The sequence below is a fragment of the Phaethon lepturus genome, unplaced genomic scaffold, assembly GCF_000687285.1.
Source record: "Phaethon lepturus isolate BGI_N335 unplaced genomic scaffold, ASM68728v1 scaffold27791, whole genome shotgun sequence".
NCBI lineage: Eukaryota > Metazoa > Chordata > Aves > Phaethontiformes > Phaethontidae > Phaethon > Phaethon lepturus.
Window position 1 is genome coordinate 24,681 of NW_010520217.1, and position 23,904 is coordinate 48,584.

A 23,904-nucleotide genomic window follows, 5' to 3' on the forward strand; every position below is an offset into this window, starting at 1 on the left:
AAATTTTGAACAGAGAATCACTTGAGGAAAGAGCACATGCTGATTTTTTAGGGTTTTTTTTAAATCAGTAATTCTTAAGGAGGTTCAACATCAGACACTATTCTACTTGACCTTGGAACTAAGAAGAATTCAAAAGTGTTTCTTCCTGGTTCTTGGAAGACAGTGTATTTGGAGCAGGAAAAATTAAGATATGGCACTGTCCTAGATTCAAGTCCTGTGTCTACTCTAGTGGATACCAAACTCCACAGAAGTAGGGAGCATCTTCAGGAACAGAACTGAGGTTTACAGGAAATTATTTCTGAATTTCAAAGAATCCTCAATGAATCAAAGTAATAAATATAGCATACGTGCTTTGTAATAGTAAACTGCAATTAAAAGAAGTGGGTCAGGTCTTAGGCAGGTCTCAGTCAGGATCATATCTCAGTTCCACCATGTACCACAAAATAATGGTGGTTGAATCTTTGGTTTGGACCAAATATTTTTCTTGCTCTACAGAACACGTGCACATTACAGTAACTACTTTTACATCACAACTTCTTCACCCCACTATGGATTCATGAGTTAAGGCCAACATCTACTGGAGACAGTAGACAGTAATGGAGCAACTTCGGTACATGATTACTCCCACAGACACAGCATGCAATACTCAATTCTAAATGGCTTTATACCTCAGAAGTCACTGACCTACACATTTCACCTGTAGGCTCCCCTCCCAACCTTTACACACTGTCCTCAATTTTTTGTCTTAAGTTGCAATCCACAGCAACCAGACACAAGCAGTAGTCATGACACTACATGTTGACTTACCAGCTAGCACAAATGCTGGGTTACCACTGTTGTGAAACGTCTGTAGCACTGGGGTATGGTCCCAGTTCATCTGTGGTGATAGATGCAACTTCACAGAAATTAGCATTTTAATTTGTCACATACTTTCTCAGTATAACAAAGAAACGGTTTTCTCCAAAAGGCTTGCACAATTGTTGAAACACAAAGACAAAAAACCCCCCACCAAATGGTTAAAGTTTAGTTTAACAAGAGAGTTTTCAAAGAAACCATTTTGCTCCCAACAACTCGCAGCATCAACAGTGGTGCCAGAGGGTGACCACCAGCGTATGACTACCTTAAGGGGAGAGGAAAAGCTAGGTTCAAAATTGAAAGTTTAGACTTCAGTTAGGTGAAGAGTTTGCTTTTTTGATTAATCATGCGATCTTGCAATGATATATTCAGGAGGAATTAATATCAATGCTACACTTGTAAAAAGAAACATTCACTGCCATGTTTTCAGGGCTGAGAATATACAAACAACACTGCGTGTCCCATATTATTACTAGTTTCACAAAGTTGTATCCTGTAGGATGTGGGAGGACAAATCCAAAGAACAGGATCTGCAGTAAAAAAGCAGAATTATGCCAAAAGGGCATTCTAGCATCCAAGAATAGACACCTAATAAAGTAGAGGTAAACCATAATAATAGGTAATACTATTGCAAATAGTAGTACTCCTATAAAATAAGATTTTCCATAGGCTATACCAGCATATAAGAAAGTATCTGTTTCTTCCCCAGAACATTTAGATTTGAGAGTAGTGTGAAATCTTAAAAAAAGTCTCCTGAGAAAGGGCAGGTGGATGACAGAGCTATCCTAACACCCATGCAGGGCCTTGTGCAGAGTGTTTGGCATTTTCAACAGAGCTAGATGAGTATTAATAGTTCTAGAATTCTCTCTACAGCAAGCCCACCTGAGCTAATACACTTCTCCCAGAAGCTGAGAATTTAATTAAAAGCCAAAGTGTATCCAATAATTTAAATAAAATAGCAAGCAATACTGAGCGATTCAATAATGTATGTGTATCATTTTTCTGAGCCCAATGAAAATGCAGGAAAGATAAGGCTACTAAACCAGAACTGGAATGAATAATGAAAGGGTCTATACTAACATACTGCACGTGTTGTATTAATTTTAACTGGTCTCCTGGATCCTGCATGTATTTTGATTTCAAATCATCATGTGCTGAATATGATCCCAGGTTTGACTTTCAGTATATTTCCTGAATTATATTATTTATGCCTTGGGTTTAAATAGCTTTCTAGAGGTTGCACCATATTGATCTACAGTCTGACAACAGCTAGACTTGCTGGCCAAAATCACTGGAGAGCAGCAGCTCCATTTCTTTTAAACCTAAGTGAAATTTATTTTCTGTCATCATCTTCCTGTCTCTCTTCCCCTTATGTCCAGGGTCTCTTAGATTACACAACCTGCTCCCATGCAAGTCTTCTATTCCTGTAGCCTCTTGCTATCTATGTCAAGAGTAATTCTTCTAACCAAAGGGAAACAGAGCTCCATTCAGAAGCTGTATATATACCATGTAGGAAAAGTCACGTACACTTCCACCCTTCCCCTTTGAGCGCAAAGTCTTACACAACATTCCCTGCTCCTGCTTCTTCAGAACATGGCAGGACCCTCTGTACACCATTTATGCACGTATTTGAGTAACTTTCAGCAACTCAGGAACATCTAATGGCTGTGAACACCTCTGTAGGTATACATTTTCATTTCAATACATATAAAGATACAGTTAAATAAATGTATTACTTTTTAAAACCTACTGAAGAAAATACTATACCTTAGTGATTAGAATATCCGTAAATACAGTTTTTCAGCTCTTGAAACTTTCCTCCAAGGTCAGAAATATCAAAAGCCCCTGACACAGACTAATATTACTCTTTTAACTTCTGTGAAAACTGATGCACACTGATCTTTACACCATTTCCTTAGAAGGCCCACAGCAACTTAGTAGAGAACTCTAGCAGAGAACCAGGTAGCCTCAAGTCCCAGTACCTAGCTTTAACACTTTCTTATACCTTAGATATGGAATTTAAGACCACAGGTGGCATTTTCCTTTAGGCAGTATTTTATTTAGCTGGAGGGGGATGAGGAATACCTCTACAACTTGGTAAAGAATCCTGACTTTTCAAGGCAAATTTTGACAATTCCTTTCAATATCCTTTTTCTCCTCCCAGTTCTGATGCAGCAATTGGTGTGAGGTCCCCGTCGTCCCCCCCCTTCTTCCTGTGAAGAATTCAGACTTTCAACCACAAAATTCACTGGCCATCATTTCTGCCTACCTAAGCCTTACTTCATGGTCAGTTGAACTAGCTGGTAATGTTGCTTCAGGATTTGTCAGATGATTATAGCATATTTTTGGGCCTTCTGTGTTTGCTTCAAATATCAAGCACATTAGGAAAGTCAGTACTTATGTTACGTAGCTCTTTGTTAACATATGGGCAAATATGCTTGATTCACTTCGAGGGGGATGCTTTCTAGGTAGTATCTTTCCTTTTGAGGACACACTGCAGCCTGCTGACTAGCAGAAGCTTTCTAAGCGCACAGTCCTGGTGAAGATACAACATGTGCCTGTAAGACTCTGGATAAATAAGAACACTGTAAAGAAAGAATTTTCATTAGAAAAAGTAGAGCACTTTAACCTTCAAAAATGTTTCCTTTAACATCTGGCAGGTAGGTGGCCATTATCTTCATTTTTCTGATAAGAAAAAAAAAATTACTCGAAGACTGAGAAAATTACTTCCCTAAAGGTATTGAAAGAGATGGAATTAGAAATAAGATAGTCTCAGCTAGATTTTTATGTTCAGGTTCACTAGGCCATGTGTTTCTTGTGCATACAAGACAATTAAAAATTGCATCATTTTTTACTTCATGCGTATCCTTCTTTCTTCTGTAACCACAGTACAGGTTATGTATGGAAGAAGAGACCTAATGTGGCACACCAACAAAATGCTTTCCCCCCCCCGCCTCATGCTGTTTCCCTGCAAAAATGGCATGAAGGTTATATGCTGAAGGACTTACTACATTAGTAGTGTCAAAATAAAATGTCTTTTTTTTTGTTCTGTTTTTAAAAATAACATGCTACCTTGTTTTATTTAAGGAAAACTCGAGGACTTAAGAGACTGACTGACCCATTTCAATTACATGTATTGATTGGGACTATAGGAAGTTAACTAAGAGGCTCAGGGTACATTACTAATCAGAACTTTAGGTAGCATGGTGGAAGAAACCAGAATCAGTACATGCTGTAAGGAACTCACATTAGTTGAACAAGCTGTGGGAATATACTAGAGCCTTTTCAAACTCTATGTCATGATTCCTAATTATAAGCAGGCCATGAACTCCATTTACACTTCTAAATCTGTGGGCAGCTTTTTCAAATCCTAGACACTAAAGTGTTTTTCTGGGTCCTGTCCTTGGAAGCCATGACACACCAATTAGTGAACTGCTTTTAACTGCTTAATTTCTAGTATTTTCAGAATACATATTACTCAAAGCAAAGAATGGAGAATCTTAAGTGTTTTCGTTCATTAATCTTACAAGAAACAAGCCACAAAGCAGTCAGGTACAAATTGAGTTATCAACTATTCAGACATGTTGATTTTCTGTGTTGTTAAGCTGTAGAGCAAGCAGCTTGCTATTAAACTTACTAGAACTAGAAACCATTTTATCAAGTATCAACATAAAGTTCAGCTTCTCCTTTATCTTTCTTTCATTTTCCTGTATGAATGAATTTGTCATCCCAGCCAACTCATATTACCAACATCAGTTAACAGCTCCTATTCCCTATCAATTAAATTACAGTCTTGAGATAACATCTTTGTAAAATAAAAAAAACAACAAAGCATCCCTTTGAGTTTGAATTCAAACTTCAATTTTTTAAATTTTTTTTTTCTTTTTTTTAAATACTTGCAGTAATGTAAGCTAAAATTCTAGACATTACGGGAATGGCTGAGGCAAAAATACTGTTCTGGGAATAACTATCTTGGGAGAACAGTCAACAGAAGACAGCTGAATACAGTACATTAAGGCCTGGCAGGAAGACTTGCTAGAATTATAGTATGTAACCAGTTACTAATAAGATTTATTTTTCCTTTAATACTTCTTATTGAACTAGTTGACTCATAATCTCCAGAAGCAGTGCACATATTTAATTTTAACGAATGGAAGTATATCTCTTATACCAATACATAATCATCTCCTGAAGCCATTTTGGCTTGTACCAGATAAACCTTATCCATCTAGAAAGTGAATTTACCAGCACCATTACAAATTCTTCTCCACAGAAAAAGGTTCCACGGAAATAGAGCCATGATTTAACATTTTACTGAGTTTTAAGAGAAACATTATTTTCAATACATGTTGGACTACTTTGTACAAAGATGAAGCAGTTGTCAGAGGTTTTTTCCCTTATCTATTCAAGTTTGTTTCTTTCCTCCTGTACTTTTGATGATAATTTCTAAATTAACTGAGTATATCAAATCATTCAAAATTTATCCTGGCACAATACAAACAAGTGCCTCATCTCCTGTGTTTATGAACGAGCAGCTCTGTTATACAAGTTAAGAATCTGCAGCTGTTTTTCTTATACCTGTTTTATTACTGAATCACAGTAAGACTTGCTGCCACTGTATCAGTAAAAAAGGTACAGTTTCTTCTGTGTGCACGCATTTTGTTTCTGGTGGCTAACAGAAATGCTCAGTGCTTGATATGAATCTGTTCTTTTCTTCCTCTTACCCCTCTGCTTAGTGGAAGACCAGAACAGAGGTAAAGTAACAGACACTTAAATAATCACAAGAAAAGAATTCCACCAGGTTATTACAGATTTATACAAGACTAATTTTAAAAAAAAGGATGTGGAAAAATAAGCATAGTAACATAACAGAACTCTCTTTTTTATACTTATTAACTATGCTTGTGTGTTTGTGTGTGTATATATATACACAAGACACATTTCTGAAATAGTTTAGAAGCAAACAAATATGTTTGCTAAGTATTTTGAAGAAGTTTTGTTCCTGTCCCTGCCAAGATTACAGATTTTTACAACTTGTTTATAATGCTTTCTCATGGTGGTTGGACCTCCTTTAATTTGCATTTCCTTGTTAATGTTTTAAAGTCCTTTCCATTGTGTTTTTTTTTTTCTTCATAGTTTGGCAAGCACCGAATTATCTTTAAAACCCACCAGACATAAGGCAGGTGATGGTTTAGGATGTAGGGTATTTTGTAAGAGCTATAATGAGGGTTTCTTTTTAACATTCTAATGCAAGATAAATGTGTTCCCCATGGGTTTATTCGCTCATCACCTTACAGACAGCTTTCCTTTGAGCTACTTTTTTTTCAAACGACTTCTCAGTTTTTTTATATTGTTCCCATGAGTAACTTCCCTCATGATCACTGTTCACATACAAAGGAATGTGGTGCACTGATACCTGTATAGAAATTAACCTGAGAGCTTCACATGCATTTTTTGGATGTGCATTCTTTCATGAGCTGTCTTTAGTAAGTTTTTTCATTTATTTTAGTAATCAACTAGAGTACCTCTGTTTCTGTCAATGATTCCTTTAATCTACTAAATAGGCATTTATAATTCCCTGTCCCACTGCCCCTATTTTTTCTGTTTGTTTTTAATCAATGCATTTAAACATTCATTTACATGTTTTTTTCCCCTCTAGGCAAGTAATCTTAAGATTACTCCAATACTTAGTTTGTTGCTTTACCTCCTATTTTATACTCTTTCACAGTTCAGCTTCTCCTTTATCTTTCTTTCATTTTCCTGTATGAATGAATTTGTCATCCCAGCCAACTGTACTATGCAACATAGACATCTTGTACTACTATGGCCTCCTTTCTTTATTTGTCATTCTTCCTGTCCCCTCCTCTAATCAAAGCAAAGAATGGAGAATCTTAAGTGTTTTCGTTCATTAATCTTACAAGAAACAAGCCACAAAGCAGTCAGGTACAAATTGAGTTATCAACTATTCAGACATGTTGATTTTCTGTGTTGTTAAGCTGTAGAGCAAGCAGCTTGCTATTAAACTTACTAGAACTAGAAACCATTTTATCAAGACAATCTTACCCACTTTGATCACATCTTGATGAGGCATTTCACCAACTTCTAATAAAGATTTAACATGGTATTTAGCCAGTTTGCATTGAAGTCACATCCAGCACCATCTCCAAGAAGCCCACCACAGTGTATACTGCAAAGACAAAAATCTGTGTCCTCTTTGTAAAGACATGCTTTAAGTAGTTAGATCTCAGTCACCATGAGGAGCATGGACAGTGATCTATGTGGTTAAAGTTATACCCACATAAAGTTCCTAACAATTAGGAAGGAAAGCTATGCCTTTATAAAGGAGCGGTCTGTGTGTCTCCAACAATGTGCTATGCCCTCATTCCATGCATTCAGCGGGGCAGCACTCTGGCAAGGTTAAACTCTTGTTTCCTGACTCAAAGTCTTCCCGCTGTAGAGGCCACTTGTGAATGTGCATCTCTTCAAATCCAGAAACAGACAATCATCGATACTTGCCAGCACCTCACAAATAAAAACTGCAGAACACCACATTTTGCCTTCACCCATGCCCAAGGTTAGTAGTTACTGCAGAGTCACCATCAAGAGCAGCGGTGAATACATAACTGTTCAAGACTGTCCTCATTCTGGGAAATTGTAACTTGTTACAATTCAACCTAGGCCAGTAAAACTCCAAGAAAATCTTTCTGTCCACACAGGCAAGAAATACTGCTAACAACTGTTTGATTAGATTGCACCACAACTGAGCAGTTATTTTTTTTAATACAGTCTGATCAAACTGGAAGGTTTCAATATCTTCCCATCCTATTAAGCATCTGCTCTGGCCAAGGAGCAGGAAAACCTTTGGATTCCTACCCAAGAACCACACAAACAAATTGGCAACCTCTCTCTAAGGCACTGTGACTGGAAGCTGAAGATAGACTGACTTCCCAAGGCCCATTATCTCGGCCACCCCACTGATTACCAAGAGTTCTGGACAGATGGAGCCTGAGCTGCAGACATGTCTATTAAGGATGTAGCCTACAAACAGCAAACCATTCTACACCAAAGCTGCTGAAGAGCTGACACACTGTACTAATTTTTCTTTAATTGCTAGCTAGGACTGGATCTAACATGACAGATGTAAGATTCCTTTACTGACCATCTAGAATATCCTCATACCTCTTCAGCAATTCCAACAATTTTAAAGACCACGGCGGACTTCTGTGCCTTGTCTTTACGCAGCAAGAGATACCAGAACTACATTTTGCTGTAAAATACTAAGTGTCTGCCATAAAATTAAGCTATCCTTTCTGTGCAAACAATTTCTATGGCTTAGAGGTTTACAGCTCAGTATCTTTTAAAAGTGTACACACCTTTATTTAGTAGCAACATACATCTAGTCAAGTAATTAAGACAAAGCCTGCAGTATAATTTGCAAATAAATAATCTGCCTTTTTCTAAAATACATTTCCAGAACTCTGTGTTATATAGCTACTTTCACTCACAAACTCGCTACCCTGGTTTTAAAGTAAGTCTATGGTTACTACCTGCTTATCACATCACTGAACTGACAATTTTCAGATCAAGGATCACAGGCGATTGATTTCGGACTACTTACACTTCCAGCAGAAATGCTGTAATATAATGTAACTTGAAGAATATGATTCCTGTAATTCCTTGATGATATAACTGCCTAGTAAATCTAATATTAAATAAATACATAATTTCAATACAGTCGTCATCCATCACAAGACACTAAACTATCGACAGGCCCACCCAAAACTAGAGAACATTGCTGTCTGGAAAACATGCCTAGTGTAGCTGTCATCTAGAAACTTTCATAGGAAGCTGGTTTTGTTCTAGTAGTGTTGATCTGAAGGTTACGCATCAGAGAGGCACAAAATGAGAATTCATTTTAAAATTTCTCTTCCTCACTGAAGCTTGCAAAGTGCATCAGCAATTAACAATTCCTATCACTTCTCCCAGTCCGCCATGTGAAAAGGCTCACAACTCATCTTACAAATTGCTCTTTTGAAGATCAAAGGGAAGCTGAATTTGTCTGTGTGCGCTCTGGATGAGTTTGTAATTTACAGGAACTTTCAGAGGAGGCTTGGCAGCATGCTCCTTTGACAGCCCCAGGATACAGGATTCAGGGGAGCTCTATGACTCTTCCCTTCTGAGTTCCTTCCTTGCCTTTAATTGGCATCTCATTAGAAATTAATGAAAATGACATCCTCTGTTCTTCCTGCTCCAGGCACAGAACGCTACAAAAAGACCCATCACAATTCATAACACATTCAATTTATATACCAATGGCTCTTAAGCATTATTTATGAGATGTGAATTTCTTGTCAGCAGTTAATAACTTGTACAGAGCGGAAGCAGAATTAAAAAAAGATTTTGAGAGTATGCGTGTATGAAAATAAACAAATCTTTCTATAGCTGAAAAATGTTGTCTTTGAATTTGAAGAACCCTTACTGGAACTCCCTTCTCCATAGGAATTGTTTTTCTTCATGGCAAAGCCCTGCAGCACTGTCATATCTGTCTAAAATTCCATGTAGTGTCAAGGGAACGAGCTCAGCAGCATCACTTCTCTGGACAGGTCTTACAGGAGACAGTAGAGCCAATACAGCAGTTTCCCAAAGATCTCTGAATTTGGTGTAAAGCCTTAGGTGTAAACAAGCAGCTCACTCTCTCTGTCCCCTTTTAAAAAGGTTGTGCCAGGTTGGGCAAATCCCAGTTACGCTGGACTAATATCTGCAGGTATGTCTATATTAAAACATTGTCCATTATGTACAGATTTTTCTTTCCACTATATCTCACTAAAAATCTCACTGAAAGAGTCACCAGGACACATCAGCAAAAAAGGAGACGATTTCCAGTACTTTGAACATTAGGACAGAAAGATGTGTAACAGCAAACCATAAAATTGCTGTTCTGTGGAGTTTTAAGAGTTAATTTGGATTTTAACAACAGTGTTTCAGACACAGCTTTGGAACAACATAGTATTTATGTGGTTAATCCTGTCTCCTTACATCCAAGCACACACACACACATTTGTCCTTCTAAAGATCGTATCTGCCTTTTTATTGATGCTGACTATGAGAATTTCTTTTTATGTTTAAAGTTAAGGTTTTTTCCACGTTTTTTCCCCACTGCTTCAGTTAAGGATTAAGATGCCAAGAATTTAACAGCAGGGGTCCAAAGTCCAGATCAAACAATGTTCTACCTTAACCATTACTTTTGAAGAACACACATGCTTATTTTACACCAGTTGATTATATTTCCAACACTTCCAGTTAAACATGCATCATTACCTGTGCTTCACATTATGGCAGAAAGGATAACCTGATCACATAGGGATTTAGAAAACACTTTAAATGAATGAGAATTTTAACATCTTTAGTGTGTCCCATTTCCCATCACCTCCTCCCCAGGGTTTTTGACCTGGCTTGTCATTCACAACTGAAAGCAACTAATTTTACAGACAGGAGGGCAAAGTTAGTGAGAATGGTTTCTGAGGCAGCTTCTTTACAAATGACAAAAGCTACTTGCTGATGAGTATTGATAAAGCAGTTTAGGTGATGTGAAGCTGAGATGACCTGTGTTGCTCAGTGGTAGGGTTTTGTTTGCTTCTTATTAATATGACTATTAAAACTAAGGAGTGCAGGGTGTGCCTACTTTAACATCATATGAGAGCATTTCATTATAGATTATACATATGTACCGAATACAGTATTAATGAAACATTATAGCTTCACAGGTAAACCAAAGATCTCCAGTCTTTTCAGCCGTATTGTAAACACGGAAACACGACTCCAGCCTCCCACTTCTCTCATTAGATGTGTGGAATATAAATCTTTACTATACATCCTTTAAACTATATCAGATGTAATATGTCACATAGGAATGCAAATTTTCATCTCCTCACTTATTGCTGAGGAATTCAGAATTTTTTGTTTCATACTCATGTTTTATTAACACATTTTCTGAACTTTCACAAAAGTATTTCCATAAAGCTGTGTATATCCAGTAGAAACAATTTAAATAATAATTCCTACAACATTTATATTGCAAAAATGTTGAATTATGGAATTACTTCAAGAGAACCTGAGAGGAACCAACTCGATGTATTTATCATCCAGTTTACAAAAAAAAAAAAAAAAAAAAGAGGCAAGTCTTATTTTGTAATTCTGAAAACATTGTCTATCAATGGAAGGACTTTAAAAAAGTTGCTTTCAACTTCATTGCTCTTACATAGCTCCCATTTTGCAGAATGCAGGAAAGATTAATGATACAATGTAATCTCTAAGTCATCTTTTCTTCAGTTGTCCCCAAACTTCTAAAACTCTTGCTCCCAGTATTAGGGAGGACTCTTCAATTTCAGTCAGGTACCTGCGAGCAGCCTCAGTCAATTGGTATGTGACAGCAGCAGACCAAGAGCAGAAACTCCAGCCTCTACTATGCCAAGCAGAAAGAGCCATACCAACTGCATCATTGATAGTGCCAGATTTCTTTGGGTTGATAAAAATCTCGCTGGATACCTCAAAGTATCCAGACACATGATTTCCATAACAAGAATTTCAACATTACAGCTTTTGATTTCATGTTTGGTGGCTTCACAGACAACGTGTGTTACTTCTGTAACAGTGCTCTGATACCTGAAACAAAGCCTGTCTCATGTCCAAAAGAGCACAACACAACAGTAACCTCTAAAGGCTGAAGACAGACAGATGCTGAAGAAAAGAACAAAGGATAACGTGGCATCTTTGCAGCTTTCTATCACTTCGCTTGCTATTTGGTATGCAATACAGAATTCATTAACTGGGTCTCTATAACTTGCTCAGCCAATCCTGTCTCTCCTCACTGCTGCTCAGGAGGACATGCCTTCTACCCAGAAAACATTTTAATACAATATTCTACATTTCACAGGTGCAATGTGAATCGCACCTATTGTCTAGGGAAATCTTTTGGAAATTATCCCCTTGCTGAGACATGATGAAGTAACTAAACAAACTTCTCCAAACCTATCAACACAAGCATGGTCAGAGAATGCAAGCGTAAGCTTTCAATACATGATTATATGAAAAAATAATTAGTAGGTAAAACTACCATGTGCATTATCATTGGGTCTGATGAGCACTTTTAAACCAGTTATGAACACAATTGTTCCATGAAGGAGAGAGCACCTCCTCTGGAACCTAGTCACATAGATTATTATTTCAGAAAGATTATTTGCATGTTAATCTGAGACCCCAATTAGCTGTCCACATGAGATCATCATCCTCAATTCAATTAGCTGAACAGTGTCATCAACTTCAGAAAAGGCAGGTTGCATGATTTTAAGTGTATGGTTGTTGTTTAACCTGGCTGAAACCAGGACAATGGTGAACAACCAGTTCCTCCCCCCCAGCATCTAACTGTGAGAATGAAAACATTTGCAGTTAAGAGGTTTTTTTGTTTTCAACTTTTTAATAATAATGCAATTATAAAATGCAGAATGTAGATGCTGACCTATGTTCCTTTAAGCTCTGTAAAAACCTTGTCATCTTTGCACATTTACTGATGTGCTTTGTGTTTCCTCTCCTGTCAAGTGGGTATGACGCTCTCCCGCCTTACAGGGACTTCTGAAGCTAAATTCATTAACATCTGGGATCTCTTGAGACAAGGCAGTACATCAAGGCCAAAGTTTTAAAGGGGAAATTAGACAGGAACTCATTACAACTTTTTGCTACCAGTGGAAGCTATAGCTTCTGTTGAAAGTATCTTTGAAAGATACAAAATGCAAGTGTTCTCTGTATTTCCACCTCTGATACGGATCCGAGCATGGCTGCATTAGAAAGCCAGACGCTACTGACAAGCAGTACTCACCACAGCGACATGATCCCAGTTCCTGCTGTACTAGCTCCAGTTTTGTTTGGCACTGGAAGCATCGGCGTCTACTCTTCTGTTTGGATCGACTGGTTTCTTCAGGTCTGTCATTACTGTCATCCAGTAGCCGTGGCCGTTTCACAGGAGAAGCCTCACTCTCCGACTGTGAATCTGTTGTATTCACAACAAATATTTTAGGAAAAATATTAGAACTTCCTTGCTGAGGCATCCCTTTGGGCAGATTGAAGGTATATTGCTTTCAGCTGGGGTCACCACCAAGCAGTGTGATACTTCCCATTCTACTGCATATACACATTTTCTTAACAGTAAAAATGAGCATCAAGTAAAGGACAAATTCTCTTTGTTCCCTATAAAGAACCTCTCCTGCTGGCAGCATTGAATAGAAAATGAACTGATTAGCTTCCTTTCAGCCACGGCTGGGTCACAGACAGACACACGTAGAGTACACCCCATCCTAAACAATTGCAGGCTTCATCCATCATCTCATTTAGTTTCTCCTGTGCACCTCCTTCGTCCTCCCTGCACAAACTAACTGAAGTAGGCTGCTGCTGAAAAACAACTGAACGTGGGTTTGACCTGTTTCCTCCCTGGGCAGGAGGGAGATTTTTAAGGCACAGCATGTAAACTGTATCTCTCATGTGCGAAGGCACTACATGAAAAGCACCATACTGTGCTCCCCTCCCTTTCCACATGGATAACAATTTAAATGTAAACCAAACACCAACAATATAAACCCAAACAAAATAAGCCCAACCTGTACATGCATGCTGTAAATTCAAAATGCACAGCCATTTTTAAAGAATTAGAATACTATTTGCATTAATAACTTTATAGATTTTAGCTTATAAGGAAATAGTGTGTGGAAAGTCTGGGAAAGGGTTACTTCAGGTAGCATAGTGCCTTTTGCTGTTTGTTGGTGGGAGGGTTTTTTTGTTTGTTTTGAGCAGCGCATGAAATGCACATTGCTGACTGGAACATGGCATGCTCAAGCCTTGTTTTTGTGGCATGTCAGTGGATTTCAGCAGATTTGCTGCTTTGCAATCTGATTCAGGTCGGGCCAGAAAAGGCATTTTCCCTTCTCAAGCCTGTGCACAGCTGAATCAGCTCCGTATTTCTTTTTAACAAAAGCTACAAATAAATTTAATCCGAACTGTACTAAAATTGAATTGTTTGTGGTAGTGTTGCAAGGAGACCAACTGCTGAAAGCCATTACTGCAATCAGTCAGCGTTCCCATGCAAGACAGTGATCAAGATAAAAGTATTAGTTCAGTTAAATCTATTTTGAAAGGACATTAATCCAACAAATAACAAAATAACTGTATCTTACTGGCAGGGCTATAGCCTATTGACATTTTTTTACCTTTATTTTAAGTTTCCATTGCACGGTGTCCTATGCTTATCGAAAGTATGTCTACTTTGTCTGTTAGCTGTCCTGGTTTAGCCAGGAACAGATAACTGGCATGGTTAAAACAGTGTCCATATCCTTGTTATTTCAACGATCTTATCTGCTCCATTGCTTATCCACATCATACCTTTCCTTGTCCAAACACCTAATGAAGTCAGACTAGGAATACCTGCTAGCCTCTCCCTCCGGGATACACTCCATTAACTCTCCCTGGTTCCTCGCGTGCAGTATAAACTAAATTTAAGTGTTTCAGACCTTGTCTCACAGTGTTTTTCCAGTTGTTGGGCTCCACGGGCTTATGGCCATTACAAATATACAACTTGCCTCACTTGGGTCTGCTTTGTTTCTGTCATACTGTTCTTAAGATATGCTGAAAATGTGCCTGGCTTTACAGTAAGTACAAAGTCCCCGCATCTCACATTTCACAGAAAAGGGAGCTGCCTTCTGCACAGTATACAGGTGATAAGTTTTTATTAAGCTGCAATAATTTTATCTGATGTGCGCCTCAATACAACCTTCTTTTTCATCAATGTCGTAGATTACAATTTACACCTTACAAAACACATCTGTTAGGCCTAATCCAACATTCAGTACATAACGTACTCCACCTCTGCATGCCTGGCTGTGCAGGAACCGTGACAAGGAAAAGAAAGTAGTGCATAATGAATTAATACAGCTATGGAACAACTAGTCCTGTCTTACATCTCTGCAGAAGATGATCCAAGAGAAAGATCCTCTGAACAGACTGCAGAGATCCCGACTCATACTCCAAGGCAGCAGTCCTGTCACACGGACACTTGTTTTCAGGGTGCCTAAAGGAGCAGGCTAGCCTTGAATGTAGCCGGGTGCACCCTTCAACAGGCGGCTTGTGTGCTGTAGCCTGGCTGACTCAGAGTTCAGTAGGAATCTGTTCCAGCCCACTTCGTTGCCAAAGACGGGAACTACACGATTTGTAGTTTATTCGTTACTCAAACAGATCCACTGCTATTTTGAAATAGCAGCCTCCCACACATCTTTGCCTCTGGAAGCATAAGCCATTCTGGTACTTCTCAGAAGGGAATCTGGCATTCTGAATTAAGCCGATGGAAACCATAATGGTCTGCTTATAATAAAGTCCAAATAACAAATCCATGTGTATGAGTCAACCGTTGTCTAATCAGTTAATGAAGCCATATGCCTTAATGAGAAAAACAGCTACCCGAGTCAGGCTAGTAGTCCTATAATTAAAGTATTTAATTATACATTTCCTGTTAATTGGTAATGACTCATTGAATATTAACATAAGATGGTTAATATGATAGAAATGAAAATTTAGATATCTGTTTTTTAAAAATGCATATCTTTTTGCCATAAACTAAACATTGTTAACACTGAGGTAAACTTAGCCTAGTGCCAGCCTTAGCCAAATAGTGCCAGCTATCTGATACAGCGCCTTGAACATGAGCACAAGCCAATACTCGTCACAAAACGGACCAACAGCAGACATGCTTCTGTCGTCTTATGAGCAAGTACAAGGAGCGAAGAGAAAGCACAGATAAGAAACCAGAACTTTTAGATTCAGTCCTGGATGCATTTCTTTGAGATCACATTGCCTTCCGTTAATTCTGTTACTATTGTTACTAACATAAGCAATACAGGATGCAAAATAAATCCTCCAGCACCTGGAATCTTGAAGCATTAAACTTCAGAGGTCTGACTGCAAAGGAAATCGTCACGTATAGCTTTACTGCCTCGATTGCAGGGAAAAGAAATACCCTACAAACAGGGCAAGTGCTGCAACTAGAGTCAAGAGTAAATTCTCAGTGTGAACTACTAAACACTCAAAAATGGCTACAGAGGATTCTTTCAGCCAGTGACTGACAGCAGCTTTCCTTAGAAGGATGAGTTGTTCTTTTACAAATTATTTGTTCCATTACTTCTTGCTTTGCTTTTAAGAAACATTTTCCACACTCAACTTGCATTTCAGCATCGCACCTAAACCAACAAATACTCAGTCTGAGGCAGAGAAAAGAAGATAAAAGAACGCTTTTCTTTTACCTGCAGATGTCAAAATCATAAAACTTTTCTGTAAAAATGAAGAAAAACAACAACAGAGATGAGACATCCCCAAAATTTCACGAAGAAATTGCTCAGAGTAACACTGCCATTTTTACTCTCCCATTGCAATTTTAATTCAGAGTTAAGAAATAAGGATTCTTCTAATCTATATGTGAGTATGGAGATTCTTCTAATTATGGTGACTCTATCAAATTTCCACTTGAAATGAGAGAATGAAGTAATTCAGCAGAGCAAGATTTGAACTGGAGGCTCGACTGGAAACAACAAGCAGAGGTGTGTTCTTAATTCTGTTATGTCTTGGACAGAAACTCACATTTGTTCCTTGCTGTCACTGTTCCATTCTTCTTTACCCATGTTCTCCCCTCAAAATTTTCTAAATAAATGTCTGTATGACTGTCAGACCTGAATCCCAATCTCTCTTACTCTCCTGCCACGGAGGAGTTTGCAGGTTTCACTAACGATCATGATGGCTCTTTGGCATTTTGGGGAAAGGATGGGAAGCTCTAAAGCCCAGCAGAGACACGTGCTGAGGAACTGTAACAGGGAAGGAGGAAGAAAGGAAGAGATGGGAGAATAGTAAGAGAAAGAGAAGCCCTCTTCTGCTGCTGCTTGCTTCAAGAATGAGATGAATTCATTTAATCTCTGGTTTGATGACAGCTTTTGAGCACTCAGGTTTTTTTCTTTTCATAAAGAACCCATCACACTGACAGACTGACATTTACTATCTCAGCTGCCTGTGCAAACAGCAGTAAGAGCAATAATTAATGAACCCTCAAACATCACTGCCATCTCCTCTAAAACTATTTTAAAAGGACCTTAAGCTGTTAAAACCTCTGTCCATGAAGAAACTCACACAGTCACAGACAATAGCTACATAAACAGGGATTAACTACAGGCTGAGCCATATCTTGTTTCCAGTTTCTAGATTTTTTCCTTCCTTCATTATTCCATTTTTAGATGAGGAATTACTTAATTGCCTGGCATGTTGACTATGCATTAGAAATTTCATCTACAAGAAACTGCCTCTTTACAAAGCTTTCCTATCACATTTATCAGAATCATCGTTTAAAATAGTCTCCTCTACTTCAAATAAACCTGAATTAACCCAGTTATTCCAAAACTCATTTGCTTGTTGACTATTAATGAAGAGACAGAAATTCAAGATTAACATCTTATGAGCCAGATTTGAAAACTGTGACCACCTCAGTTCCTCCCTGTTGCCGAGTTATTTGAAACTGGTATTTACATTGAGATGAACATCTCATCCCCTCATGCAGTCAATACTCCATCTCAAAGCTGCATCAGAAATCTAAACATGCACCTCTTTGGAAGCACTCATGCTCATAAGAAATTAATTTCTTTTGTGATTTCACCTCAATTTTTCTTAAAACAGTACAGAGAGATGTCTCGAAAATTCTTACATAAACCCTTTGGTAACATTTAACCACACAATCTCTTTTCCAGTATCTTTGCAGTGCCCTTAGCATGACCACTTCATTGATTTATTCCCTAGTCCCTACAGAATAGTCCCTACAGAACTCAAGGCCTGTCAGCCGCTTCTTTGCCTCAGAAGGCTCCCTGTGAAATCACTCTGGAGACTACAAATAACCCACAGAAGTTGCATTACAGAAGTTATTTTTTCTCATCAATTACCAAAACCATTCAACAGTAGTTTCCAGCCCTAATGAGTAAAAACAACCAACAAAAACACACCCACAACTTTATCCTAGCTGTTTGAGATACATAATTGAAAGAGCTGCTGCAAGATGTTCCAAATGAAAAACAGTATTGATGTGCTTCAAACTCTGCCAGCAAAATTCACAGTCCCTCTTTGCAATAAAGATTAAGAAAAAGGCTTCCATTATAGACAGTGACTTAAAGTGTTGGGTTTTCTAAATGAACACTAAAAAACAGCGAAAAAATGAAATTTAGCATGTATATCGCTTTGAGTACATGTATTATGCTCAATGATAGCATGGCTTAATTTCCCCACAATGAGAGCTGGGATACATGGCACATGTGTTGCAAGGAAAGACAAGAATAATCAAACTTGTGCAGTACCTAGCACTTTGCTCGCATAGTGAGAACAAGCATTTGCAAAAAAACCACAAAGATGAACACTCCAGAGCATCACAAAACGTGCATACGTGGCATCTGACAGCACGTCGTACAGCGCCCAAGTACAGTGCTACACTTAAGCAAATACGCTGCATGAACAGCACAGGGCTGCGGCTGCGCAAACACAACACAGCCCAGGGGCTCCAGCTGACTCTTGAACCCAGAGAAGCCAAAACACAGGCAAGGCAAGGTGGGGCCCCCGGCCACCAGTCGCCCCCCAGAAAGAGACCTGGCCCAATGCAGAGGGGAGTCAGCCACAGCAGAAGGTTACTTCGACAGGGAGACTGATTTGTGTCGTGTCACATGTGTACTCCCTCCAGGTACTAAGCCGCCAGTTTCCACAAAACCTGCATGTGGGATTAGCATGTTCAAGACCTTCATACCCTTGTGAGATTTCACTAAAATAATCCAAGAGATTCAGAAGCTACTTGCAGGACAAACTGCAATAGTTTCCCTAGGAAACCAGACCCCTGCTGCTTCACCCTGCCCCACTCACCCTTGCTTTACATGCATCAACCTAATCTTGCCTTTCTTACCACCGAACTTCAAAACAGCACTCTTCAGTGAAAATTTTATATATATACATATATATATGTATGTGTGTGAATGAGTATTAATGCATATGTTACTGCTGGCATACAACTTCAGGAAACCAGAAAAATGTGGGAGCATACCCATGTAATTTTAGGAACATTCCACCTATACATACGAACACTTTTTTACTGCAGGGGAGACCTGACGCTGGCGCAGGTTGCCCAGCCTGCTCTGAGCAAGGAGGTTGGCCCAGATGGTCTCCAGAAGCCCCTTTCACCCTGAGCCACTCTGCAATTCTGAGATCCAAGGATGGGAAAATAAATAAAATTTAAAAAAATATATACTAATATCTTCCTACTTCTCACATTTTTTCTTGGCCTCTAAGCCTGTATTTGTTGGTACTATCATCCGTCAAAAAGGAAGTATACTGTACTGCAGTGTAACTTAATGAGGCTATTAACTACCACCTTTAATGAAGTGGAAGAGACTAATCTAGTGCCAGTAACCCAGATAAATGAAATGCATGCTGAAAATTGTGTGACAAATAGTGAACTACATAGGCTACTGCATGCATTTTAGCTAAGATATAATTAGAAAAAGTGTGAAAATGCCTATTATCCTTTCTTGTCAATAAATTTCAAAATTGTTAAATTAAGTGAAAAGCTAATTAATTTTCATCTCATATTTAGGTTCCTGTACTATATCCGTTTTACAGTTAAGTTCTTGCATTACCTCCCCCCATAGTCTCTAATATCAGCATGTCTTTAGTTAACGAAAATGTTCACTTGTTTCTTAAACATTTTTACTTACACACCCGATAGGTTCAAACAAGTACATATTTAAATGTATTCAGGCACCTGTACTGTACAGTTCTTGTGATGGATTAATTTAGGGTGTTTCAATTAGTTGAAAGATTTCCTACGGCAACGGCCACCCCCGCTGCTGCTGACTGAAAGATGGATCTTGTCTATTTAGACGACTAGGTGAACAGGCTCCCTTCCCTGAATCGCACCCACCAGCAACGTCCGTAAACCTCCGGAGCCCACAACAACAGGCGAGTTTGTGAAGAGCACAGGTGGGAACAGGTGTCATTTGAATGTATTTCTTCATTATTACATTATGTATTTTAGCAGCATCGAGTTACAGCTGGGAGAGTGACAAAGGTGGATTCTGGTGACAGTTAAAAGTTCGAGAACAACTGATATCATAAATAATCAGAACAGGATTATTAAATGAAGGAATAATGCACAAATACAGACTGCTAAATGGAAGAACAGAAACACAAGAAGGAAGAAAAAAGCTGTAACACAGGAATATACATGATGAAAAAGTTATGACGGCAAATCATGAACATCCTGGCCATTTCACAGCACCGGAAGACTACTTACTGGTGTTCAAATGTGTATATTTACATATAGGAATATGCATGTGCAAGCACATACAAATACGCTTACACTGGTTCTAATAAAATGGGATACTCAAAAGCGTTCAGCAATATCATAGTTTTGTTTTTGCTGACTTTAATGAGAGCCCTCTTCTGCTTTGTGAAATTCTCTAATATTGGACTAACAAGAACAGATAATGCTATAAATACTGCATATTCACTAGTCAGCTCTAGAGTGCATAAGTAAGCGGTGCTACTCTGCTTCAAATCCTAGCAGTATACTCCAGCTAGGTCCTCATCAATCACATGGTATACAGTATTCAGGAAGGCAATTCTTCAAACTAATAGCCTAAAACCAGTTCTATATAGAAACTATTTGCTCTGTTATTTTTCATTCATACACGGAGTTTTTCTTAGTACACCCTTCCCCCCATTGGTGTAATGAGGGTTTTCCAAGGCTAAGACACAGATTCAGAAGAGGAATTGTAAAGAACTCTCGCCTGCTAGCAGTGAAAAACACATGTATTTGCAATATTCATCTTTCAGAAAAACTTATTTGTCATTAACTGTAGAACCTCAGTGATGCCATTAGCAATAGAAATCTTACAATGAGACACTGTAATTCCAAGGACTGAAGTGATTAATGTTAAGGAAAAAGCCTAAGAGCTCTTGTCTTTTGATAAAAATTTTACTGAATGCATTCAGACTAGGTTCTGAAATGTACAGCTAATCTATCTTCAAAAAACAATTTTAAATAAAGCTTAAAAATCAGTTTATATTTTGATTGTGTTACTTTCGCTAGCAATTATTTGGGGGGAAAAAACAACCGGCCCTGGCATAGAAGCCAATTTCTGTACACCTGATAGCTGTACATCAGAAGCCAGGCTGGTTTACTGGGCAGTTCTTACTGTTTTGAAAGGAGATATTTGGGAAGCACCTACACTAACATGAACCAAAGACCAGATCTACACAAACGGAGAGGTAGAACAGTCAATGAAGCTCAGAGGATGCAAGAGTACGTGCACTGTTTTCTATCTTACATCTAGTTCTTTTTCAACCCTCTTTGGGGCAAAGATGTTGGTGTCTCATTAGTTATTCCCTGAAGTTTATGTTATGTAAAATAATTTGGAGCTAAAATAGGAAAAAGGGATAACTTGTTTGCATGACAATGCAGTGAACATACAAATATTTATAAACCCCTCACTTTGTAGGAAGATAACACACTTTCCCCTGTGTATGCTCAGTGGACTTAAGCATGCTTCCAAGAGACTCTAAAATTGCTTCCATATATTTTTAGTGTCCCTGTGAAATTAATTTCTAAATAGAAAATACTGAAAACTTGTACTTAAAAATCTGTCTGATGCTCACTGAAATCATTAGTCAGAATAGAGACCTTCTCCAAGAGTCACATGAAACCTTTGGGGCACTGCCCTCATGTCAGGACATAAAGCAACAACAGGATCACGGATTAGCTCCCTGCAAGCTACATGTGTTTTAATTTAAGACAGTTAAAAAGGAAAAAAAAAAGACTAAGAATCAAATATAAGTGGTTATGTGTTTTAAAATATATTTCAGGCCAGTTATTTAATGCTGAACTGGTTAAAAAACCCTCCAGTGCAATAAAATAGCAAATTTAAAATTATAAGAAGCTGTGTCTCATTTGCTAACGTCTACCAGTAAGAAAGTTGTCTTTCTGATCTCAGCAGATCAGATCAAGGTGCTGACTGCGACACACTGAGGTAAAATCAATTCAATTCTTCAAGCTGACAGGAGCAGAGTCGCTCACAGATTTTGAAGTTAATGGTCTCAACTGTTCTTTGTTACATTCTCCATATTAACCTGCCATTGGGCAAGCCCAATCGAAATTATAGCAAACCCTAAGCTGCCCCAGTCTTGTTCAGGAAGTTTTAGGAGGGGATTGTAGGTGGTAAATGCAAGCCATTTAACCCTGATTACTGTGTCCTTGAAATTAACGGAGAAGCAGTTTGTTTTAAGTTACCAGCTGGAAATTTGTTATTTGGGAGTGGCCTTCCAGCGTCTAGTCGGTGGATTCTGATAATGAAACAAGGAATTCAGAGCTGGTGGGAGCACAAAGCCAAATAAGCTTAACAGATGTATGTTCTCTAGTAACAGCTATGTATTCTGCTGTCAAAGGTCAGTTAACTATCGCAGAGATCCTGATAGTTCAGAAAATTAATCATGACATGAAACCATAAAAAAAAAAATCAAGGTTAAGTTATTTCATTTTACTCCAAATATACATAAAGAATAAAATATTTACTTTTCTGTTTCAACGCATCTGAGGACAAGTCCTTCGTTGTAATTCTGTTACAAAGATGTGCTAATACCTGAATTTTAAAAGATAATGACCTTAAAAAAACGTATAAATTTGCATTCGGCAAGAATTTCCCCAATCAGACTGAAAACCACCTATCAGACCACAGAGAAGAAGTGGTGAGAAGGCAGTAAGGGCAGCAGCACACAATTTTTCAGGACAGGAGAGTATCTTATTTACCGAAGCGCACTTTGCTTATCCTGCTCATGGCCACCGAGAACCCTGCTGCAAGGAATGTTCTCCTAGCTCTTTGCTTTGCACTGACCATCCCAATCCTCCCACCTTGCCAAGAGTCTCTCTCCTGGCTCTTCTCTGCAACGCTTGAGGTACTAAATGCTCGCCTCTGCCTCAGCTCTCATGAGGCGCTATGAATGTTATTCAGGTTAGATTAAATACCTTTAATCACTCAGATCATATTTGTTTTCTGTTAGTGTCATTTGTCAGTGTAAGGGCTTTCTGGGAGTCACCTACTCCAGCCTCCCACTTGATGCAGTTAACATCAAAGCTGGATCAGGCTGCTCAGGGCCTGGTCCAGTCCATGTTCAAAAATGTTCAAGGACTAAGATTTCACAGCCTCTTGTGGAAACCTGTTCCAGTGCCAACTGGGGGCGGGGGGTGGGGGGGAATCTCTTCCCTTGATCTGCCTAACACCACTGATCCAGAGACAGTGTTTACTACTCTCCTATCATCTGGTACTACGTTTAATTTGACATTCGAAGTAATTTTCCCACTGGCTTACAACTCAATGTGAACTACTCTCAAGATCATCCTGTCCTCTTGACTTAAGCACATTTTCCTCAAAGTTGTTCTAGTTCGAATGTGGTCTTTTTCATAATGGGATTCAGGATATGGAAATGAAAACAGATGAAAAATTTGAATCAAGAGCAGCAAAAAGAGATAAAAACAAGTGAAAGCCGAGGAATGGACTTACAAGCAATCAAAGAAAGCCTTAAACAGGTTATTTGGTGAAGTAAGAATGAAAAAGGAAGGTTCAAGGGCATATCCAAACAGCACAAAGGATAAAAGAAGATGAATTTGGGTGGTTTAAGAGAATAAACAAAGATAGTAGGAGTAAACAGTTTTAAGTACCTGGAGGACATTCTCTATTAGGATGCTGGACTTGAAAACTTGGGACTCTGAATGAGCTGACGACATGGTACTGATCTGAGATAGTTGAGAGTATCGAAAGGTACACAGAGGTGTGTGTCTCAGCACCTGCTGGGGGTTAACACAGGCCAGGAGACCCTTATTCCCCATCCACATACACATTTTGGTTATTATTTTTTAATTTACCCCATGCAACACTACAGGCTTCGGGAGGA

At 38.6% G+C, this 23,904-nt stretch overlaps 1 protein-coding gene across 1 annotated transcript in view; it reads right to left on the reverse strand.

Annotated features, from left to right (window-relative positions):
• ZFAND3 (zinc finger, AN1-type domain 3) overlaps window positions 1-12,956 on the reverse strand; it is a 23,163-nt gene extending 10,207 nt beyond the window's left edge. The window contains exon 1 of the mRNA XM_010297326.1: window positions 12,728-12,956. Within this exon, the coding sequence (XP_010295628.1) occupies window positions 12,728-12,956 (229 nt within the window). The remainder of the gene's footprint in view (window positions 1-12,727) is intronic.
• Between the last annotated feature and the right edge of the window lie 10,948 nt (window positions 12,957-23,904).